At 36.5% G+C, this 22800-nt stretch overlaps 4 protein-coding genes across 5 annotated transcripts; all 4 read left to right on the top strand.

Moving 5' to 3' along the window:
- Nucleotides 1-563: 563 nt before the first annotated feature.
- Nucleotides 564-3816, top strand: LOC132191994 (laccase-17-like). Its single transcript, XM_059607165.1, has 6 exons — nucleotides 564-614; nucleotides 711-862; nucleotides 949-1202; nucleotides 1294-1425; nucleotides 1627-2589; nucleotides 3596-3816. Exons 2-6 carry the CDS (start codon nucleotides 717-719, stop codon nucleotides 3724-3726), a joined length of 1626 nt encoding a protein of 541 aa, XP_059463148.1. The 5' UTR covers nucleotides 564-614; nucleotides 711-716; the 3' UTR covers nucleotides 3727-3816.
- Nucleotides 3817-10844: 7028 nt separating this feature from the next.
- Nucleotides 10845-13137, top strand: LOC132192002 (laccase-17-like). The gene is made up of 6 exons (XM_059607174.1): nucleotides 10845-10973; nucleotides 11054-11205; nucleotides 11285-11529; nucleotides 11606-11734; nucleotides 11808-12764; nucleotides 12854-13137. The coding sequence occupies exons 1-6, from the start codon at nucleotides 10845-10847 to the stop codon at nucleotides 12982-12984; spliced, it is 1743 nt and encodes a 580-aa protein (XP_059463157.1). The 3' UTR covers nucleotides 12985-13137.
- Nucleotides 13138-13637: 500 nt separating this feature from the next.
- Nucleotides 13638-17771, top strand: LOC132161988 (probable protein S-acyltransferase 16). 2 transcript variants are annotated; one of them, XM_059572228.1, is made up of 7 exons: nucleotides 13638-14135; nucleotides 15403-15495; nucleotides 15578-15628; nucleotides 15911-15988; nucleotides 16075-16173; nucleotides 16266-16361; nucleotides 17079-17771. In XM_059572228.1, the coding sequence occupies exons 1-7, from the start codon at nucleotides 13863-13865 to the stop codon at nucleotides 17190-17192; spliced, it is 804 nt and encodes a 267-aa protein (XP_059428211.1). In that variant the 5' UTR covers nucleotides 13638-13862; the 3' UTR covers nucleotides 17193-17771. The 2 variants fall into 2 exon arrangements, with proteins under 2 accessions (XP_059428211.1, XP_059428210.1); XM_059572227.1 differs by having other exon boundaries at nucleotides 13640-14135; nucleotides 15578-15679.
- A 1597-nt stretch (nucleotides 17772-19368) lies between these two features.
- On the top strand, nucleotides 19369-22257 carry LOC132162660 (protein FAR-RED-ELONGATED HYPOCOTYL 1-LIKE-like). The gene is made up of 3 exons (XM_059572943.1): nucleotides 19369-19491; nucleotides 21188-21837; nucleotides 22021-22257. Exons 1-3 carry the CDS (start codon nucleotides 19454-19456, stop codon nucleotides 22095-22097), a joined length of 765 nt encoding a protein of 254 aa, XP_059428926.1. The 5' UTR covers nucleotides 19369-19453; the 3' UTR covers nucleotides 22098-22257.
- Nucleotides 22258-22800: the final 543 nt, after the last annotated feature.

Genomic DNA, 22800 nt, shown 5'->3' with positions numbered 1-22800 from the left:
TGTTTGACTTGCATTCCCACTTTTTATATATATATATGTTTTAAGTAAAGATATATAAATGATATTTGAAGAGGATCACTAATTATATTTTTACCTATAAATAATTATGTCATTTCAATACTATGAACAGGACTACGTACCCGAATAGAAACATGCAAGAAGTCAAGAAGCTTTTGCATGTAATTTTCTTTGATAACACTCAAAAATTATCTATCTCTTTAATTAGTAGGTGTACCTTGTTATTTTGCATGATATGGAAGTTTGGTCGTGAAAATGTCTACTACTTGTTTGGACATGCATCGATGATTCATGAGCAAGGAAAGGCCTGCAAGGAAAAGAACATCGTATTTGTAATTGGTCATGAATCGTCGTTGATTTTAATCTCTTTGATAACACTCCAAAATTGCTCTCCAACAAATTCACCTTCTTTTAGCATATATATAAATCTGTCTCCCTTCCCTCTATATACACCATCTCGCTTCGCCTACTCCAAAGAGAAATCAGAAATGGGTGCATCAACGACAAACATGAGGCTTCTTCTTATTTTCCCATTCATAGCCTTTCTTCTTCTTCCTCAACTTGCTGCCGGCAAAACCAGGCACTACAGGTTTAACGTATGTACATATATAATACATCCCATGCATGAATTATGCAGATAATATTTTATATTTCTATTGATTTTTTTATTTTATTTTTGCATGATTTTGTAGATCATAATGCAAAATGTAACACGACTGTGCCACACGAAGAGCATGGTTACTGTAAATGGGCAGTACCCTGGGCCTCGGATTGTGGCGAGGGAGGGTGACAATCTTCTTATCAAAGTGGTCAACCATGTCAAAACGAATATCTCTATCCACTGGTATATATAGAGTCGGGAGATTTAAGAGCAAGCTTTTTTGTTGCTTAATTTTTTAATTACATGAATCATTTCTTTGTTTGAAATAGGCATGGAATTCGACAGCTTCGAAGTGGGTGGGCTGATGGGCCCGGATACATAACTCAATGCCCCATTCAAACTGGCGAGAGCTATGTCTACAACTACACCATTGTGGGTCAGAGAGGGACTCTTTTTTGGCATGCCCATTTCTCATGGCTAAGAGCCACTGTCTATGGAGCTTTAGTCATTCTTCCCAAGCGTGGCATCCAATTATTTCCCTATCCATTTCCCAAACCTTACAAGGAAATTCCCATCATCTTTGGTAATTAATTAATCATTATTATTTTATTTTTTTTCCGTAACTGATAATTTAAGGTTCATTTGGATTTACAATTTTAAAACGAAAATTGCAGGAGAGTGGTTTAATGTAGATCCTGAGGCAATTGTTAGCCAAGCCCTCCAAACAGGTGCAGGCCCTAACGTGTCGGATGCCTACACCATCAACGGGCTTCCAGGGCCCTTGTACAATTGCTCTGGCGCCAAAGGTATCAGAGCAGTCAAAGATAGTGTTAAATCAAATCTTGTCAAACACTTTTAAACTTATAAATCTGATCTTCACGTTTGTATAGTTATCTTTACTAGCATCGATTGAACTCATATTCTTATCTTATAATTTTAATTAATATAACCCTTTTTTGGATATTCACATAGAAATATATATAAATGAAATATTTGCTCTTTGGCAGATACATTCAGGCTGAAGGTGAAAGCAGGGGAAACTTATCTTCTTCGTTTAATCAACGCTGCACTCAACGACGAGCTCTTCTTCAGTATTGCAAACCACTCAATCACCGTCGTTGAAGTTGACGCCGGTTATGTCAAACCTTTTGAGACCGACATTATACTCATCACCCCCGGACAAACGGCAAATGTTCTTCTCAAAACTAAACCCCACTTCCCAAACGCCACTTTTCTCATGGCTGCACGGCCATACGCCACCGGCTCCGGCACCTTCGACAACTCCACCGTCGCCGGTATCCTCGAATATGAATTACCATCTATTTATTCAACAAAAAATAACAAGTTTCCACTCTTCAAACCAACTCTACCCGCTCTCAACGACACCTCATTTGCCGCAAATTATTCAAGCAAACTCCGAAGCTTAGCAACCGCTCAATACCCGGCCAATGTTCCCCAAACCGTCGACAAGCGCTTCTTCTTCACAGTAGGCCTTGGAACAAACCCGTGCCCGAAAAACCAAACGTGCCAAGGACCCAACGGAACAAAGTTTGCGGCTTCGATCAACAACATCTCCTTCCCACTTCCGGCGACGGCTCTTCTTCAAGCTCACTTCTATGGACAAGCGAACGGCGTTTACACCGCCGATTTTCCTAGCTACCCACTACATCCTTTTAACTATACGGGCGCTCCTCCGAACAATACTAGAGTTATGAACGGAACAAAAGTGGTGACTCTCCCTTTCAACGCTAGTGTGGAGATTGTGTTGCAGGACACGAGCATTCTCGGAGCTGAGAGCCACCCTTTTCATTTGCATGGGTTTAACTTTTTTGTTGTCGGACAAGGTTTCGGCAACTATGATCCACACAACGACCCGACAATGTTCAATCTTATTGACCCGGTTGAAAGAAACACTGTGGGTGTGCCGTCTGGCGGTTGGGTTGCAATTCGGTTTCAAGCAGATAACCCAGGTGAGAATATTGATCAATTCATTGGGTAAATATATTTTAGGGAAAAATTAAGTATGGATGCTTTTGCAATCGTCACCTTAGAGTTTAAAATTTTGTAATTTAAGTTTTTTTTTTTTTTAATTATTTTCAATTTTAACCTTTGTTTTGTTTTTGTTAAAATGCTCTCTTCTTTTTTTTTTTTAAAAAAAAAAAAAAAAAAAATAATGTTAATAATTTGTTCATATTTCTCTCATATTTTCCTACAAATTTAACATATCAACCATTGAATTTGCGAGGTCTACTATTAATTTGTGTGAAAATCACGTAAACCTATAAATATAATAATTAATTTGTAAAATAAAATGAGGAAAATAAAAAAATAAATAAAATAAAATAAAGTGCTGATTTGGGCCCACAGCAGGCCATAAGTTACCACTAGACCCATGATGTGGCAATGTGTCAGTCTAGATCCACAGCCAGCGGTGAGTCAGTTTTTTTATAAAATAATAATAATAATAATAATAGAGCCATTTAAAAAAGAAGGTAAAATTAATGGAGAGAATATTTAGAATATTGACATTGTGAAATTTTAAACTTTAAGGTTATAATTAAAAATGCACCTATAGTTTGGGGGATAAAGTTTTTTTATATTGAGAAATGCTACACACAGTACTCCTACTTTTACACTCGCATTCTCTAACGTAATTTTTAAAATCGTTTTAATTCAATAGTTATGATCTATCACAAATTTAATAGTGACATGTCCACACAAGAGGGGGGAGGGGGATTCGAACTAGTGACCATCGCTTCATTAGGCGTGGTCCTAGCCGATTGAACTACCTCTTGGGGACCACAAATTTAATAGTGATTTTAAAAGTTACGTCAGGAGTGTAAGAGTGAAAATATAGGAGTATGAATGTGTATAACATTACTCTATTTTATTTAATTAACTTATTAATGGGGTTTAATTGTTCACTAATTATTTGGAGCTGATGTTGTTTATTATTTTGTGTGTTAATAATTATAGGGGTATGGTTAATGCATTGCCACTACGACACCCACAATACTTGGGGTCTAAGAATGGCTTGGGTTGTCCAAGATGGAAAGTTTCCCAATCAGAAGCTGCCACCTCCTCCAGCAGATCTTCCCAAATGTTGATTTTCACAAGTTCTGGATTAAGTCTCACAGAATCTTTATTACATGAGTGAGCTGGAATAAAATTTTCTGTTCAACTTATTGGCCCTTTAATTTTTCGGGAATTGGCCTTGGTCAATTTAAATTTAAGTGTTGAATTGTTCTTTTATATGATTAATAAATTTATTTTTTTTTTTTAAAAAAAAAAAAGGTATTGGTAGGACAAATTCTTCTGAATTTCAACTCCATTTATAGGTTTAGACTATAACAATGTTATGTGATTGATTATATATGTGCGATTCTAAAACAATCTCCCTCTCCCATATAAATCTGACAACCTTTGATCCATTTTCAATTGTTCTAGTTTTTACTCCACTACTGGCCTTTCCCTTTCCCAAGCTAATTAAAAAAAAAAAAAAAAAAAAACACCAAGCTTTTACCATGTGCTGCACAACTATTACTGGCGTCATATATCATGCCTATGTGTTATTTATATAGTTACATCTTCCGTACCATTGGTAAGAAGGATCAAGAACCTAAAAGGAATTTAGCATATGACACTTATTACGTTGGCCACAAAAATGTTGACTGTTGCGTGATAATCCACATGTACAAACTTGTTAGGTATTATAAATTGGGCATATTCGGTAATCAAAATTCAGGTTGTAAAACTTTTTAAAACGTAAGTCTTTTTGTGTAAAACTAAGTCTTTTTATGTAAATTGCAAATCCATCACCTGGACCGTCCTTAATTGCAAATTTGTCACCTGGATTGTCCTTACGGAATTAGTAGATAAAGACTTCAAGGCTCAACCCGAGAGCACGGTCACCTTTTCCATCATCAACCCAAAAGTCAGGACAACAAATTCATTCTCAACTTGAAGGTTAGGACAAACAAAATAAAAAACAAAAAATAAAAACCCCACCAGCAGCAGCGGAGGAGCACGGTATCGTAGACAGCTCTTTGGAAGACACGCATTGGCAGAAGAAGACGATCAAATCTAAGGTTGAAGAGACTAGATTTAGATCTAGATCTACAAACTAGATCTAAAGCAACACGCCAGAAACAGAAATCGGTGGAGCCTACATAGAAGACACCAAGCACTACTACCGTGAAAGGTCTTGAAGTTCTTCTTGGTATTGTCTAGAAGAAAAGAGAGATGAATTCTAGAGAGAAGGTGGTCTATGAACTTTTACATTTACATGATAAAATATAATCATAAATAGAATACATGTAAATAGTTTCTATTGTTCATAAAATAAATAAGTGAAAAAACAACTTTATTCTATTTAAATTAAAATGTAACACAAGATAATTGAAATTTAGGAGACTCACTTTTTTTTTTTTTTGTAAACAAACTTTCCATAGAAGCCAGAGAAAACAACGAACTACAGCAAGAAAAACAAAAAACAAAAATTAAAGGGGAGGTGGATCTTTCTCACTACAAATGAGGATGGAAGAAGAGGGAGGAAAATAGGTGGGAATGCAGCTAGAGTGAGCTTTCGCCGCAGCCCAATAGGCTACATAATGAGCGCAGAAGTTAGCACTTCTATGAATTTTTCGAGCCTTCCAAGTGGTGGAGGCTAGGATGAGAGGAGACTATCACTAATACCCTAGAAATTTGTTCCGAATTCAAAATCTTCGGGTTGTTGCATTTTTCTCTTGCATGCAGTCTTTGACGCACCTTTTATATTCTTCCATGTCCCGTGGAAAAAGACGTTCTTGTCTTCTCGTCTTTTTGGGGTCTTTCGAACACTGTTTCCCACATTCGTTTCTTAATTCTTCTAAATTTGACATAGTGCTTTCTTTTTCCTTGGGAGTATTTATTGAACCATGATTTTGTTTTTCCTTGAGAGTATTTTCTCTCTTTGCACCATTCCCTCCGAATCTAGCATCACCATGCCATATGGAGAAAGGCAGATAATAGAAGAGAATGTAGAAGGCGAGCGAGTGTAAGGGTTGTCTGCATGCACCACAACTTGAATAAGGACGGCCAATATTACCGTCATCATCAAAACAAGTCCTTTCATAACATTCTTAACCATATCACCCATATCTCCTTTGTCCTTTCTGTTGTTTGGAAGTCTTGTATTAAACCACAATTTTATAGCATCCGAACAAAACAATAATTTATTTATGTGGTCAAATAGAAAAGTTTTACTTGTAGGTTTTTTTTATTTATTTATTTTTGTCTTTTGTCTTTTGGTTAAAGTCATGCGATTTGTTTTTTCAATTAATTGATTAAGAGGTAACGTTACAACCCATGAGTGTGAGAAGATGAAATTATAATTTCCTCCTTTTCTGTTTTTTTTTTTTAAAAAAAAAGTTCAAGAATGAATATATATAAGAAATGTGGACATTGCCTCTTTAATAAGAATAATATAATCGCAACCGAGCAGTGATATACATCATACGGGCGTGCATGAACAGTCATGCACGCCCGTGTGATTTAATTATAAAATATAATTAAAATATTATATTTTAATTTTTTAATTTTTTTTTTTAAAAAAAAATTAAACACGGGTGTGCATGACTATTCATGCACGCTCGTGTGATATATATCATTGCTTAATCGCAACCATGCTATAAAGACACGAAAGGCCTCGGTAGAATAGTCAAAGTTTAACATGAAAGGCATCTTATTAGTCATGTCAACAAAGGAGCCATTGTTTTGACAAAAATATGATAGTTCCTTAGGTAAATGAGGGTTGAAGCAATGACTTGTGGTTAAGATTATAAGTTTTTACAATTATTAATTTGGTACTTTATAATAAGTGTTTTAGAAGGAAAAAAATCAAGAGGTAAAATTTGCATAGGCACCAACAAGAAAGGATATGATAAGACCGTGAATATGTGAATAGACAAGTTTAGCCGAGACATTATATTAGATTATAAAATTCGTAATAACATGTGGACAAAATATAGTGGCTCAAAAAGAGTAATATGGAAAATATATTTGATTGAATTAATTCTATACAATAAAATTGGACAAGATTTAATAAGATGGGTATATTTGTTTGCATAATGGATAGTAAAAAAACTACAATAAATTATTTGTTTTTTGACATATCCACATAAGGAGAGGGGATGAGGAATTCGAATTAGTGACCACCGCTTTATGAGACGTAGTTCACAGCCGATTGAGCTACCCCATTATGAATTATGTTACATCCAATTCACAAATGTGTCGCTTTGTACATCTTGCGGTGTCAAACAATTATTTGATAATTGTGACATTAAACAAAGTATGGTAACTTTTTAGATATGTCATTTTGGTTAAAGTTATATATTTTGTCATCACAAAAAATATAAATCTAGCAATCTTTGTAAAATGGCTTTGTTGACAACTTTGAGAAAAAAAATTTTATAGCATCCGAACAAAACAATAATTTATTTAAGTGGCCAAATAGAAAAGTTTTACTTGTAGGTTTTTTTTATTTTTGTCTTTTGTCTTTTGGTTAAAGTCGTGCGATTTGTTTTTTCAATTAATTGATTATGAGGTAACGTTACAACCCATGAGTGTGAGAAGATGAAATTATAATTTCCTCCTTTTCTGTTTAAATGTTCAAGAATGAATATATATAAGAAATGTGGACATTGCCTCTTTAATAAGAATAAGGAAAAAATTCACTTTTACCCTTTGAAGTTTCAGGAGTTTTTCAATTTGAACCAAAAAGTTTAAAAATTGGTAATGTACCCCTCTAATGTTTCAAAAATTTTCAATTTAAACCTTCCGTTACTAATTTCTGTCAAATTGGACGAAAATCTATAAAATTACGTAATTACCCTCGGGCTTTTTTTTTTAAAAAAAAAAAAAATTCTGTCCAATTTAACGGAAATTAGTAACGAAAGGTTTAAATTGAAATTTTTTTGAAATATTAAGGGAGTACATTGCTAATTTTTAAACTTTTTGAAGTTCAAATTAAAGTATTCCTGAAACTTAAAGGGCCAAATGGAATAAAGTGAATTTTTACCATAAGAATAATATAATAGCAACCATGCTATAGAGACATGAAAGGACTCGGTAGAATAGTCAAAGTTTATCATGAAAGGCATCTTATTAGTCATGTCAACAAAGGAGCCATTCTTTTGACAAAAATATGATAGTTCCTTAGGGAAATGAGGGGCTTGAAGCAGTGACTTGTGGTTAAGATTATAAGTTTTTACAATTATTAATTTGGTACTTTATAATAAGTGTTTTAGAAGGAAAACAATCAAGAGGTAAAATTTGCATAGGCACAAACAAGAAAGGATATGATAAAACCGTGAATATGTGAATAGACAAGTTTAGTAGAGACATTATATTAGATTATAAAATTCGTAATAACATGTGGACAAAATATAGTGGCTCAAAAAGAGTAATATGGAAAATATATTTGATTGAATTAATTCTATACAATAAAATTGGACAAGATTTAATAAAATGGATATATTTGTTTGCATAATGGATAGTAAAAAACTAATTTTTTTTATTTTTTTAATATCCACACAAGGAAAAGAGGATGGGAGATTCGAACTAGTGACCACAGTTTCATGAGGTGCAACCGATTGAGCTACCCCATTATGAATTATGTTATGTCCAATTCACAAATGCATCGCTTTGTACATCTTGCCGTGTCAATCAATTATTTGATAATTGTGACATTAAACAAAGTATGGTAACTTTTTAGATATGTCATTTGGTTAAAGTTATATATTTTATCATCACAAAAAAAAAAAAAAAAAAAAAAAAAATTATTGCATTTTAACCCTAAACTCTAATTGATTAATAAACCCCAACAAACATGTTTATTGTGATTTCTTAATTACACAAATAAAAATTATATCTGCATGATTGCTTATTAGATCCAAACTTATTCTTAATAACTTTTAATAGAGACTTAAAATTTTGATTGCTCCTAGCTTTAATACAATTTAATCATTTGAAATTTCTCTTTTATATATGAACATATTTGAAAATTTATATCCATCAAATGTCCACCCGAGTAGCCCAAGTTAAGAATGTGGGCCAAAAAGCCCACAGGTTGGGCAGTGGTAATCAAGCCCAAACCACGAGCCTTGATTAGGCCATAAAAGCTAACGAGCTAGTTGCTTTTAAACTCAAGGGGTGCTAAATCGAGCTGAGACCGTCAATTATCAATTTAGTTTTAGGTCTATATTCAAAATATTGTCATATGAATATATTTGTCATATTTACAAATTGCAAAGACTCTCAATCCTAAGAAATTAGTAGACATAACTACAATGTGTTAGTTTATTTGATTTAACAATAAATTATATATATAATTGATCATTACAGTCTTAGTAGAGTGAGCATTTTATATCTCATGTAGCTCCCTTCTTTAGTCCTATTATAGGGATTTGTTGGCAACTTGGTCACCTCATTAAAAGAATAATTAAAAAAATAAATAAAAGTGTTTGTACAAAAATATAAAATGTGTAAGAAGAGAACAAAAAGTATAAAAGCTATTTGATGTGCTCCTAAAAAGATCATCAATATGAATATGAAAGAATAAAAAAAATAGAGAAAAACAAACAAGGAAAAGAGAGTCTACTCTCTTAGATTGGCTAAAGGAGAGTAGAGTGGGAAAAAAAATTACAAGAAGCTTAGAGTTGTAACAATTACAGGTTTAAATTAAAATGGTATGTTTATTTATTTTTTTTAAAGCAAAACTTGAGACTAGGTGTGGGCGTTGACCTAAACAGGTCAAAAATTCCACCCATCTAACTTCTGGCTAAATAAAATTAGAAGAGAGATTTTGTATTAAAAACCAAATAGATGTTTCAAGGAGTGCTAAATCGAGCTGAGACCGTCAATTGTCAATTTAATTTCAGGTTTATTGGTTGGTGTTAATAGTGTAGCGGCAGTGGTACAAGATATCACACACTCGTTCAGATTTCCAAAAGATCTAGCGGCCATTAGAATTGGAGGTGTTAGATTTTACACCCTCGCAACCAAAATGGCTTCAATTGGGCATAGAGGTGCGAGATCTCACATTGAAAATACCAAACTTCTTTAAAGTGCCCAAACACCTAATATTCCGATCAATTTTGTGGGAACCTTTAGTTGAGTCAAGCGAGGTGGTAATTTACACAACCATCCTAGGGGGTCCCAAAAGTGAATGAGCCAGGTTGAACTTTTGATAAAAAAGAAAAAAAGAAAAAACAAAAAAGAGTAATACATCAAAATATGTATATATATATATATATATATATAAACTAGGTCTAAATGTTCAGAATTGCTTGTTTAGCAACTGAGGCACAAAAAGCCAAATCCAAATGCAAATGAGCAAGTAGAGATTGGCCAAATAGCCTGCCAAGAATAGGGGTAAAAACAGAGGAACATGCGGAGATAATTTTTTTTCTTGTTCCTTAAGCAAGACCGAGAATGTGACGCAAAGGATAACTGTCCTCCAATTTCACCCTATCTATTCCATTATTCTTGGCCGGAAAGCCTAGTAACGTCCTTTAACTTGCTAGTAAGCATGTAATCCGACACAATACCTACTAACGATCGGAATTCGGCACTCAAAGATTACTTTGGACCCCTGCCTTGGAGCAATAAGGAACAACCGACAAGTGACAAGATGGTGCAACACCTTCCTCTTTTTGACTTGATTAGCAAGTGTTAACGGTTGGAGGGTGAATGGTACCAGGCAACCACGCCCATCTAGCCCTAGATTATTAAAACAAATTAAAAATTATCCCTTTTCTTGATGAAAATGGAGTTTTATTTATTTTTTACTCAAAAACTTAGATATGGCTTCCAGTTATTTTGACATATATGTCCTCCTGTCGCTAACAATATTGTTAATTACTCTAATTTGACTGATGGTGAATTGGATTGAATCTCTAAGGGCAATTCGGAGATTTTCAGTTATACCGTTAGAATTACAAAAATTCTGATATTATAATCTGGCTTGAAAAGCACTCTAAAGTAAAGCTTGACCAGCAGCAGCTGGTCTGATCACGGGCAATTTGTTGCTGAAGGCATAGGCTGTCTGTAGAGCAATCTCATTCTCAATCACCTAATTATCCAAAACCCTTCCATGGCCTTTCTTGATCTTCTGCACTGCTATTTAAACCCATTCCACTCTCACACATTGTCAGCATCTTCTTCTCCATCAAAAGAAAACAGAGAGATGGGTTCTGGGCTTCCTCCATCCTCTGCCTTTCTGGGAGCCATCTTTTTCGCTTTGAGTGCTTTCTGGGTTTTTCCACAGCTGGTGATTGCAAAGCATGCTGGCATAACCAGGCACTACAAGTTTGATGTACGTATTACATTTCCTTTACAACATTTCCAACCTCTTATATGCATAACAAATTGCTCTGTTTTGTCAATATTTTGCAGATAAAGTTGCAAAACGTTACGAGGCTCTGCCAAACAAAGAGCATTGTGACCGTTAATGGGCAGTTCCCTGGGCCTCGAATCATAGCAAGGGAAGGCGACCGAATCTTGATCAAAGTGGTTAACCATGTCCAGAACAATATCACCCTGCATTGGTATATATGAGGCGGTGGCGTTCTGTTTATTTGTTGTGGTTGCATGTATTTGAAATCTGACGCTTTTTTTCCGGAGCAGGCATGGAGTGCGGCAACTGAGAAGTGGATGGGCAGATGGACCTGCCTACATCACGCAGTGCCCGATTCAGACAGGGCAGGTCTATGTGTACAACTTCACCATTACTGGGCAGAGAGGGACTCTGTTTTGGCATGCTCATATCTCATGGCTCAGAGCAACTGTCTATGGACCAATTGTCATTCTTCCAAAACGACATGTTCCCTACCCATTCCCCCAACCCTTCAAAGAAGTTCCCATCATTTTTGGTAATTCAAGATTACTTGCTAGAAAATGAAAGCAAAAAAAAAAAAAAACACTCATGAGCTTTTCCTCCAATTGCAGGAGAATGGTGGAAAGCAGACACAGAGACAGTGATCAACCAAGCCACGCAAACAGGATTGGCACCGAATATCTCTGATGCCTACACCATTAATGGCCTTCCAGGACCCTTGTATAGCTGCTCAGCTAAAGGTAATCCTTTCTTAATTACAAAGGCATTATGGTATTTTTGGGGAAAATGAAATAAATTATAAATTCCATGCAGATACATTCAAGCTCAAGGTGAAGCCTGGAAAAACCTATCTCATCCGTTTGATCAATGCCGCACTCAACAACGAGCTCTTTTTCAGCATCGCCAACCACTCCCTCACTGTCGTGGAAGCCGATGCTGTCTACGTGAAGCCCTTCAAAACCAAAACTCTCCTCCTCACCCCAGGGCAGACCACCAATGTCCTTCTCAGGACCAAATCCAAATCGCCGAACGCCACTTTCGTCATCGCCGCTAGACCTTATGTCTCCGGCCCGGCTGCCTTCGACAACACCACCGCCACCGGATTGCTCGAATACGAGTCAAGCTCCTCTGTTTCAAAAGCCAAGCTACCTCTTCTCAGACCGGTTCTTCCACGGTTCAACGACACATCCTTTGCCACCAATTACATCAAGAAAATCCGTAGCTTGGCCACCGCGAAATTCCCAGCAAATGTTCCACAAACCGTTAACAGACGCTTTTTCTTCACTGTCGGACTAGGACTGCGCCCCTGCCCGCAAAACCAGACATGCCAAGGCCCCAACAACACCATGCTGACTGCTGCGGTCAACAACGTGTCTTTTGTGCAGCCAAACACGGCCTTACTCCAAGCCCACTTCTTCAACAAATCAAAGGGCGTTTACACCACGGATTTCCCTTCCAATCCACCGTTCAAATTTAACTATTCCGGCACTCCGCCTACCAACATTATGGTGAGCACAGGGACGAAGGTGGTGGCGCTTCCATTTAATACTACCGTGGAGCTGGTATTGCAGGACACGAGCATCATTGCTGCAGAGAGCCACCCGCTTCACCTCCATGGATTTAATTTCTTCGTGGTGGGCCAGGGTTTTGGAAACTTCGACCCCAAGAAAGACCCCCCAAAGTTCAACCTCGTTGACCCGGCTGAGAGGAACACCGTCAGCGTGCCAGCTGCTGGGTGGGTTGCAATTCGCTTTCTCGCAGACAATCCAGGTGGGTGTATAATAAAGATGAATTAATCTCAGTTAATAATAACAATAAACAATAATGAAATTAATTAACATGTGTGATGATGTGAACAGGCGTTTGGTTTATGCATTGCCACCTGGAAGTACACACGAGCTGGGGGTTGAAGATGGCTTGGGTTGTCATGGATGGAAAGGGGCGTAAGCAAAAGCTGCAACCTCCACCGTCCGATCTTCCCAAATGTTGAAATTGTTTTACTACATATTCTTTTTCCAGCAAATGCCTAGATAAGATAAGGGGGATGACAAAAGGATCCCTATATATAGGCTCATAGCTTATGTACCCACTTCATAAAAGGAAATTTGTGGGAATTTTGAGTAGGCTATCAGGCTCGAAATTCTGTTTATTCACCTATTAATTCTATTCTTCTCAATGAAATCATTATTATTTTTTTTAGTTTTTGTTTCTTCTTCCCTTCCTCTTGTTAAGTAAATTGAAGAAGAAGAAGAAGTTTGACACATGGATTCTTTGAAATGTCCATAGGATTTGATGATTCAAGTTATCAATCAGTTTTGGTACAATTCATCTACCTTTGTACCAAAGGTAAATAAGGAGGGATTAGCAAAAATAATACATAATTAATACACGAAATGTTTGATTATTTGATTAATATGATATTTTGTGATATATATATATATATATATATAACACGATGAATTTCAGTTTGAGAAATAGAGATTTTATTTATTTTTATTATGTATTTTTTATATTTGTACCAATATTTCAAAGATAAACATAATGTAATTATGTAATAGTTTATAAGTTAATAATTTAAAAGGATAAACCTCACTCACCACTCACCAGCAGGTAGTTCTTGGTTGGGTTGGTGAGTGAGGTTTATCAAAAACCCAAATTACTTTCTGGAATTTTCAAATGCAGGGAGGGGTATCTTTAGTAAAGAAGCAGGGAGGGGCAAATAAGTAAAATGATAGACAACGGCAGGCACCGTCTAGATTCACAGAGTCGTCACCAACCTCCAAACTCTCTCTCATATTTCCTCTGCAAAACCTAACCGGAGACGCCGTCGTTTACGACGCCGGTGCCTCCGAAACCTGTTCCCCGAGAATGAAGCGAGGCGTCGGCTTCTCTCTGCCGGTAACCGTCGTCGTTTTGGCCATCACTTACATATACTTCTCCACGGTATTCATTTTCATTGACCGGTGGTTCGGCCTCTTGTCCTCCCCTGGAATCTTCAACGCCGTGGTTTTCACCGCCATCGCTCTCATTTGCGTCTTCACCTACGCCGTTGCCGTATTCACGGATCCGGGTCGAGTCCCCTCCGACTACGCACCCGACATCGAAGACGCGGAAAACCCTATCCACGAGATCAAGCGTAAGGTGCTGTCTTTTTTTCTGTTTTTGGTAACCTTTTAGGGTTTCTTTGGAAAAGTTTTCGACTTTTGATTTGATTTTATTTCTTTTAATTATTTTAAGTAATTGGGATTTGGTTTGTTAGTTACTGGCCGGCGGAATTGGAATACTTGAAAGATGGGTGGGCAATGTGATACATATAGGAAGTTGTTAAATGCAAACATTCGAGTCTATGAGTAAAGGAAAATGATTTGTAGTATGGACTAAAAGGAAAGTAAATCATATGGAGGAACTCTATGCACCGTAAGCTAACTAGTCTTGAGGATTGGATATATGATTTACTTGTTTTTGAAATTATTGATTTGATACAAAGCTTACATTGATGACAAAGGCCATTTTATTGCCTTCCCATGATCTGAATCAAGGAAATGCATACTGGTGATTCTTACCTTTATTACTTTTATTGTCGTTTTCGGGGTCATAGAGCATGTCAGTTGTCCCGATTCGATATTGTCATTTCCTTTTCTGAACAGATTGCCCCAAAAGCACCGATTAAGTTCATTGGTCATAGTGTTAATTTCAACTACCAAGGTTGGTTCACCTAGCTCTCAATGCTTGTTGGAATTCGTCAAACGAATCTTATTTTTGTTGTGTGGTTATCTTTTGTAATTGTGTGTACACAACTTGACAATGGGAGTGTAGACCACCTGCAAATTGAGGCCAAATCATCACCCAACTATATGCTCCAACTATAGTAACCACCAGAGAATGTATTTGTTAGATGCACAGAAGTCAATGAAGAACTCGTATCAATCGGAAACTTTTTCATAAGTAAAATAATAAGCCGAATCGGAAACTAATTTCTCTTTGAAATTCCCAACTTGTTCAAGATATTAATCCTAATTGTTTGTGTTTAAAAGGTAATCTTTCCATAGATAGCATACTTTGATGTTGCATCCTCGGGTTGAGTTTGCTTAGCCAGCTAATCCATTGGAGATTTCAGCTCCTGAGTCTCATTTTGTTGTCCATATAATGCCTTTGTCTATTATTGATGCGTGCCCCACTAGACTTGTATGGTGGTGCCACATATACCAATTTTTGTTATATGAGGGACAGAAGAGCTTGTACTCATGCTTCAATGATCAGGAACTCCTCTCCATCTGGCGGTCTGAACACCACTTCCTTTTAAATATCTGAGATTGCAATAATATTTAAAATAAAGCAATTATCTAATACATCGAACAACTTGAGCCTGGAATGCTACGGTGTGACTTTTTGTGGAATGTTTTTGCAGGGTGGGGATTTAAGATTCTGCCAAAAGTGTTCTCAAAATAAGCCTCCCCGTGCGCATCATTGCCGTGTTTGCAGAAGATGTGTTTTGCGCATGGTATGCATGATCTATGTTCTCATTCATGCTTATCCCTAATGTCCTGGGTAATGTGCTAAAGTTTTGCCTCTTGATTGTAAAGGATCACCATTGCATTTGGATAAATAATTGCGTTGGGCATGCAAACTATAAGGTTTTTTTCATTTTCGTCGTGTATGCTGTAATTGCGTGCATCTATTCCCTGGTACGTTGAACTTATTTATGTCCAAGATTTTGACAGTTTTCATCATGCTTTCAAAACTGCTTTTCTTCATGTTGTAATGGCATGAATCGACTGCCTGGCTTTTATAACCAGTCTTTTTCATTATTGGGGAGATGGACTTGATTGATCTCTTTGTAATGACCGAATGGAGATAGTTCCAAGAACATAACATTCTTTGTTTCTTCCCCTCCTCCCCCCTTCTAAAACTTTCAGGTCTTGCTTGTGGGAAGTCTAACTATTGATTCCCCAGATGATGAGCAGCAAAGTGGAGACTCTTTCAGAACGGCATATGTAATATGCTATTATTTACAAGATCTGTTTGGTTTAAGCACAACTCAGCATGTTAGTCATTTTGTTCATCAATTACTTATTTACAGGTCATTTCTGCGCTGTTGGTTGTCCCTTTATGTGTGGCCCTAAGCGTTCTTTTAGGTTGGCATATTTACCTCATTTTGCATAACAAGACCACGATTGAGGTAATTAAAAAAATCAACAAATTAGTTTAGTTCATAACTCCTATGCTTGATGGTCAATCTGATCAGCACTGATTATTTTGTACTTCTGGCAGTACCATGAAGGAGTTAGAGCTATGTGGCTTGCGGAGAAAGGAGGGAATGTCTATTCACATCCATACGATCTTGGTGCCTATGAAAACCTGACTACGGTAAGAACTATGCCTCCCTCCCTTTTCTTTGATTAGTAAGTTGTGCACCCAGGTGTATCTTGAACCCATAATCACAACCTCCCTGTCATTCTTAGGGGGAAGGAGGTGTCATTTTGTGCTAGTGCACATTGGCATGCCTCCCTTCCCTTCTCCTTTATGACTTATTTAATATCTGCCCTTGATGAACACTGGAAAACTTCAATATTGGATCTTCGGCCCTGAGTTTATGGCTTCTCTTCTCAGCCACACTGAACGTGTATAAATGTATAAATGCTCTTGATGGATTTAAGAAGGCTCCACTCTTCAGATTTTAGCTTTAATTTGAATCTTCTGCATGGCATCAGCGCAGTTTATGTATATTTGCTGTATTTAGCCATTATGGTCATCAAGCAGGCTGGTAGATCAACTCAGACTGAAGCACCATTAGAGTTGCTACAAATACTATTCTAATATGGTCATCTGTTCTGTCTTGATTACTATGTGCAATGCGGCTTCACAAGATTGACCGGTCTTGAGATGGTGCTTCTTTTTTTCTTTTTTTTTGGTTTGGATTTTTTTTGGGTGGGGAGAAATCATTGCGAGGGGTTGGACTCTTTCCCTCTCTCTAGCCCAAATCGGGAATGCAAAACTGTGCTACGTGTGTCTATTTATGTATTCATGCACACTGGTCAAATTCTCCATACCTGTCACATGAACTGTTATGTTTCCCTGCTTCAGGTTCTGGGCACAAATATCCTCAGCTGGGTGTGCCCCACATCAAGACATATTGGTTCTGGTCTTCGCTTCAGGACTGCCTATGATAATTTAACCGGTGCATTAACATCCAAATGAAGTTGATCGTTGGCTAATTTTGGGATTGCACTGGTCGTATCAGTACTTCTTTCAGTTAAACTGCAAAGGGATGGATGAGTGCTGATCTTGTGATGATGACTGGGGTGGGCTGCTTGTAGGAGTCCCAGCATGTAGAGACTATATGCTTGGGGTAGTTGAGGAAGGAGAAAAGGTCCTTGCTCAATTTCTCACCCAGATTAACCACAGTCTAGGAGATGCAAAAGCTGTTTGCTAGGTGATTTGAATGAAGGGTTTTGAGTGTGATGGCCCTTGTTAATAGCTAAAGCTGAACTGGTCTTTGCCTCACGAGACATACACAGGTTTTTTCTTTTTCATTTTTTCTTGTGTTCTTCCCCTACCTCTGGGTGACCTTTTGGATCATGTAGAGTTTTAACAGAGACGAGGTTCTCAACTGATAAAAGCTTGTATAAAGTGGGAATCAGAGTCAAAAAGTCTCATGTAGAGATCTTCTGTGTCTGCCAAATGATTGGAAGTGTCCATGTGACAGAGTTGTAATCCTTGTAACGGGACAAAATAAACAAATTTGTGTTGTATTTAATTTCAATGTCATTCTTTATACCCAGTAAAGTTTTGCTCGTTCACCTGGTCCTAATCTAATTGTGGGCAATGGTGCCCACACGAGTGCTAGGATCAGTTAATGGCATTTGATGATTTGAAGCATAACAGAATATGCAGCGAATGGTTATAGAATTTGGTCACTCAAAGGCGAGCCTAAGTTGGGCTGCATAATCTCTTATGTCACCGTTCATATAATTTGAATCCTATGTATATCCTATACCTCTAACAGAGAAATGTTACGGTTTCTCTTGATGTTTGATGTTGTTTTGGTATTTTTTTATCTTATGTTGAGATTATTTTCTAAAAATAATACAAGGGACTAGTGTGGTAAGTTTATTTTTTATTTATTTTGATTTTAATTATGATTTGCTTTTCTTTTTGAAAAAACAATTTTCATATAAGATAAAGAGAATACTAGAAAGAACGTATCATTCCTCCTCTCTATGTAAACTATCAAAACCCAACACATGGGACGTCGCACCTAGTTCACGGGGTGCTAGTCATGTGGCATGGTTTTTCCAACCATGTCACATATGTTTTAAGATGATCTTTTATCACTTTTGTAATTATATTCTAAAATTTTATAAAGTATTGATCTTTCAAAAAAAAAAAATTAATTAATTTCAACCGTTTCTTAGAATTTTTAATTAAATTATGCCAAAATTTCTAGAAACCTTCTTTTTTTTTTTTTTTTTTTTTAAGATTCAAGCTTGAGTACTTTTGTGAATTCAGGTAAATTATGACCAACGCCTAAATTCTTACATTTTTTTTTTTCCTTTTTCCCCTAAAAAAAAAGGTGGGTATTTTGAGAATTTTGACACCTCAAAAAATCCTAATAGATTGAAGAAATTAAAAATAAATTAAAATATGAATATACTAAATTGACACATTTTGAAGTTTAAGGATATAGTTATAAAAGTAATGAAATACTAGGATTTGGTAAGCCAAGTTTTTTTCATTTCTTCTTTTATATAATTGTTTTCTAATCCACTTATCAGTTCTATAGTGGAGACCACTTGAGGGGACTTCTGGTGATTGTACAGCAAAACACTACCAAAAGGGTTTTTGCAGGTAAAATGGAAGGAATTAGCAAAATTATGTTCAATTAAGTTACTGAAGGACTCAGTTATAACTACTTATTTCATTGAAAGGGAAAATCACTGCAATTAATAAGTTCAAATAAAGATCGTGCCCAAACAAGCTGAAGAGTATGAAGAAAGAGAATTGCTATTTTTTTTTTAATGCAAACTTGATGATAAATTGGATAAAGATAGAGATGAAAGATGGAAAAGTAAAAGGTTTTAGACAGAAAACCATGTTAGAAACTCCAACAGTGAGGCCCGCAAAGTAACGAATGTGGCGCCAAATTCACGTGGGAGAGATGGTGCAATCCATGTCAGAATGAATTCACGCGCCCTCTAGACAAATGTGAAACGCGTTTCAACTGAACGGCCAACTGCATAACTAGCCAACTGAAATACCAGATGCCTCTATAATACAAAGATCGTGATTCAAACGCGCTATAGAGCCGCTTAGAGTTTCCATCCAACAGCTAAGGAAAACGAGATAGAGACAGAGAGTAAGGCGATAGCGAGAGTGAAATTATATGTGTTATCCTCGGATATCCTCGAAAGAGGAGGCTTCACATCCTGGGTTTCACTGCTCTCCTTTTCTGGGTCGAGATGAACGAAACTAACCAGAACCCATCTGAGATTCACAGGTAAGGTTTCCGGGTTCTCAATTTTTCCTCTGATTTTGTCCGTGGCCTTTTGATCACGGAAAGCTCTTGCCTTTTATTTTTTTTTTTGGTTAAAGCTAGTTCGTATTTTTAGTTGATGAGACTGTCTGGTTCGGTTGCAGCTTGTTTATGTGTTTACTTCTTGTTGAAATTCAGCTGAAAGTTGCTAAATTTGGAGTCTATAATTATCTTGGTCGTGTTTAATGGACAACTTTTTGCCAAATAGGAAGTAACTAATTGGATTATGGGTAGAGATTAATGGGTCTCTTTGTTGGACCCGCTACTTGTCTATTACTCCTTAAACTTAGTTCCATGATAGAGTTATAGGGCTTAATATTTTTCTTCTTTGGGATGTTTCAGCAAGGACCCAACTAGCTAGTCGTTGTTCTTTTTATGATGACTCGCTAGATGCATAGGCGTGCTTTGTTCTTTTCTTAAGAAAATTGTCTCCAGGAACACACATTTCAAGGAAATGGCAAGGCTTTTGTGGGAAGGTGCTTATTTTTAGCATTTCATTTTTCTTGAGGAGAAAAAGCCCTGGAAACGGAATTAGCATTTTTGGGGGGGAACTTCCAGATAACAATTTTAGGGGTTTACCATGTCTCTTCTAACTGTCTCAACCCCTGCATATTTGGCCCTAAACGGTAACCACAAAATTGATGTTTTGAGAGCATGATTCAAAATCTTATGTTTAGGCCAGAACAGGAAAACCGTGAGCTCATGCCTGGGAATCATTGCCACTGGGAAAACTATTATTGGTAGGTTGCTTATGTCCCCTATGCAGATTGTGATCTAATTTCTCTTATATTTAGTAGCTTCGGGGTTGATTAATAGTGGTTTGCTTTTTTGGTAAGTATAACCATAATCTATCAAAGAAGAATTTACTCGATAACCATGTTACTATGGACAAGATATGTGTTATTAGGTTAAAAGCTGTGGAAGAAGGAATTGGTTTAGGTTGTAGTATCCACCCAAAAAAGAAAAAAGAAAAAAAAAGGGGGCTATACTTGCTACTAATAGACATAGACATAGAAAATTTGGGAGGGAGGAGGCCGCAGGGAGATTTTCGACCAGATGAAGTGAGGATGATGTTTTTTATTCTGTTTTTCAGTTCAAATATTGTTAAAATCTGTTAATGTCTCGGATTTTCTGCCAATGAGCTTCTTGGTGCTTAAAACTAAAGGCTCTTGACAGTAAGGAGTATCACACTTTTCCCGCACGGGCAGCTCGGATGGCAACCTCAGTGGTGTTATACCTTGAGATCTTGTGTTCGAGTCTGGACTTAAGTGATACCTATGGTATGGTTTGCCAGTTATTGCAGAGTTCCGGGATTTACTCTTTGGAGGTGGGTTTGAAAGGCCTTGCTTTAGAGAGGTTCCACAATATTAAAGAAATCACAATTAATTATAGTCCAGTGTTTTGTGGTTCATATGCGGTGATTGTTTACACTGGATTTTTCAAGCATCCTTTTTTTGTGTAGTTCCCAAAATAAAGATGGGGATAAATACAACTGAGAAAAGTTGAGCTTCATATTTCTCTCTGCAGCTTTAGCTAGGAAGATGAAAGGTGGTTATGTTATGTGCATTGCCTTCAATTTTTTACATAAATATTGCAATATTTATCTTTTATCACAGGGATTTTTTATTTCCTTATAAACATTTTCCATATTACACTTCAGCTTCCATGTCAATAAAGCGCTCAGGAACAACATCGCTGACTTGAACAAAAAAAGAAAATTACAGGCAGGGCAACTGGATTTGCCTATACCAAAGCACAAATGCTGGAATCGCAGCTTTGCTTCTGAACATGTCTCTGTGTTTGAAAAAAATCCTGAACTGAAGAGCATATTTCCACACATAATAACTGGAAAAACAGAGGGAGCAACAGTGGGTGATGAGTCAGAGACTGAATCAGTGAAAGATAGCAATAATTTTGCTGGAGATTGTGACTGTGTGATGTCTTCGTATGAAGCTAATCTCCCACTACAGCATGCAAAAACATATCTATTCGATAAGCCTTCCACTTCATCTGATAATAGTGACAGCAATAGTTCTAAGCATAACCACCACCCTTTTGGTTCCTGCAAAGACAAGCTGGCATTGATGATTGGGGAGCATCCTCCTCCCCATAATGATGGATTACAAGCATTCCAGAATCTTGAGGAGCAGCTCCTAGAAATCTGTAAGGAAGTGGATTATACTTGCTCAGATTATGGAAACGACAGGATTGAACAGTATACAGATAAGGAACTTGAAGATATTCCCTTCTCCAATGAGGTTAACCCAAATATGTTTGTTCTTTCATCTGGAAGATGGAGTGTAAACCAAGGTAATCTAGAATTGGATAGGAGCATAATATATATAATAATATCTGTGATGTGAATGTGCATGAAAGCTTTAGACCATCCAATCTTCCTGTAAATCCTTCTTTCTAGTATTTATATGTAATTTGTTGGATTTTTATTTTTACAATTTACTGGGTGGGGAAATAATTTGACCATTTTGTATGCAGATGCTCAATCAAGCAATATTAGGGAACCAACGATTGATCAAGAATTCGAGCAGTACTTTTCCAAGCTTATGCTGTAGCAATGGTGACATAAAAATGAGTAGCTAAATGTATATATTGATTTCTGTTGTATGCGAGTCTTGTGACTGACGTGAGGATGTAAAACGGCTTGTTATTTCTGATCATTTCGTTCCAATGATCCTCGGAAAAAGAAAATGTGAGACAGCTCTATTTAGCTTTTCCCTCTGCCTTCTCTAGCTATATACTAGATATTAATCTTATTCGAATATATTAATGTGAGTAGTAATATTCGGTTTTGTGTTTTTTTATTTTTTGGGGGTTGGAATTCAAGGGGAAGAATGAGTTTTCTCTTGGAGGCCCAGACTAATAAAATAATATTATATGGTTTTTTGGTCAATAAATCATCTACGTTTTCCAACTGATATACACTGTTCTTACTGTAAAATTGACTGTACACAAGTTAAACAAAAAATGCGAGCTTACGTAGATGTCAAGTGTTTTATTTATTTATTTTTTTAACGAATTATATCTTCGTTGATATAACAATTAAATGAGGCAAAATGTTCCGTACAATGCTAAATATATAATTTAGAATCTTTATAACTCAAACATTATCTATGACATACACAATAGTCGTTCGGGCTATTATAAGACTATTTAAAAAAAGTTACCGTCTTAATCAGTTTCAGATCTACAGTAAATTCTGGTGAATCACGTCTTTATCCGCTACCAGATTCTTGATTCCTTGGGGTTTTTTTTTTT

The sequence above is a fragment of the Corylus avellana genome, chromosome ca9, assembly GCF_901000735.1.
Source record: "Corylus avellana chromosome ca9, CavTom2PMs-1.0".
Taxonomy (NCBI): domain Eukaryota; kingdom Viridiplantae; phylum Streptophyta; class Magnoliopsida; order Fagales; family Betulaceae; genus Corylus; species Corylus avellana.
This window is presented reverse-complemented; position numbering and strand designations above follow the sequence as displayed.

Bases quoted from the DNA above. Each gene is read 5' to 3' on its own strand.
- LOC132162660 (XM_059572943.1), top strand. From the start codon at position 19,454: ATGAACGAAACTAACCAGAACCCATCTGAGATTCACAG. The intron at 19,492-21,187 runs GTAAGGTTTCCG...ATTACACTTCAG, and splicing joins AACCCATCTGAGATTCACAG to CTTCCATGTCAATAAAGCGC. The intron at 21,838-22,020 runs GTAATCTAGAAT...TTTTGTATGCAG, and splicing joins AAGATGGAGTGTAAACCAAG to ATGCTCAATCAAGCAATATT.
- LOC132191994 (XM_059607165.1), top strand. From the start codon at position 717: ATGCAAAATGTAACACGACTGTGCCACACGAAGAGCATGGTTACTGTA. The intron at 1,426-1,626 runs GTATCAGAGCAG...GCTCTTTGGCAG, and splicing joins CAATTGCTCTGGCGCCAAAG to ATACATTCAGGCTGAAGGTG. The intron at 2,590-3,595 runs GTGAGAATATTG...TAATAATTATAG, and splicing joins GTTTCAAGCAGATAACCCAG to GGGTATGGTTAATGCATTGC.
- LOC132161988 (XM_059572227.1), top strand. From the start codon at position 13,863: ATGAAGCGAGGCGTCGGCTTCTCTCTGCCGGTAACCGTCGTCGTTTTG. The intron at 15,496-15,577 runs GTATGCATGATC...TTGATTGTAAAG, and splicing joins GAAGATGTGTTTTGCGCATG to GATCACCATTGCATTTGGAT. The intron at 16,174-16,265 runs GTAATTAAAAAA...TACTTCTGGCAG, and splicing joins ATAACAAGACCACGATTGAG to TACCATGAAGGAGTTAGAGC.
- LOC132192002 (XM_059607174.1), top strand. From the start codon at position 10,845: ATGGGTTCTGGGCTTCCTCCATCCTCTGCCTTTCTGGGAGCCATCTTT. The intron at 11,206-11,284 runs GTATATATGAGG...TTTCCGGAGCAG, and splicing joins AACAATATCACCCTGCATTG to GCATGGAGTGCGGCAACTGA. The intron at 11,735-11,807 runs GTAATCCTTTCT...AATTCCATGCAG, and splicing joins GTATAGCTGCTCAGCTAAAG to ATACATTCAAGCTCAAGGTG.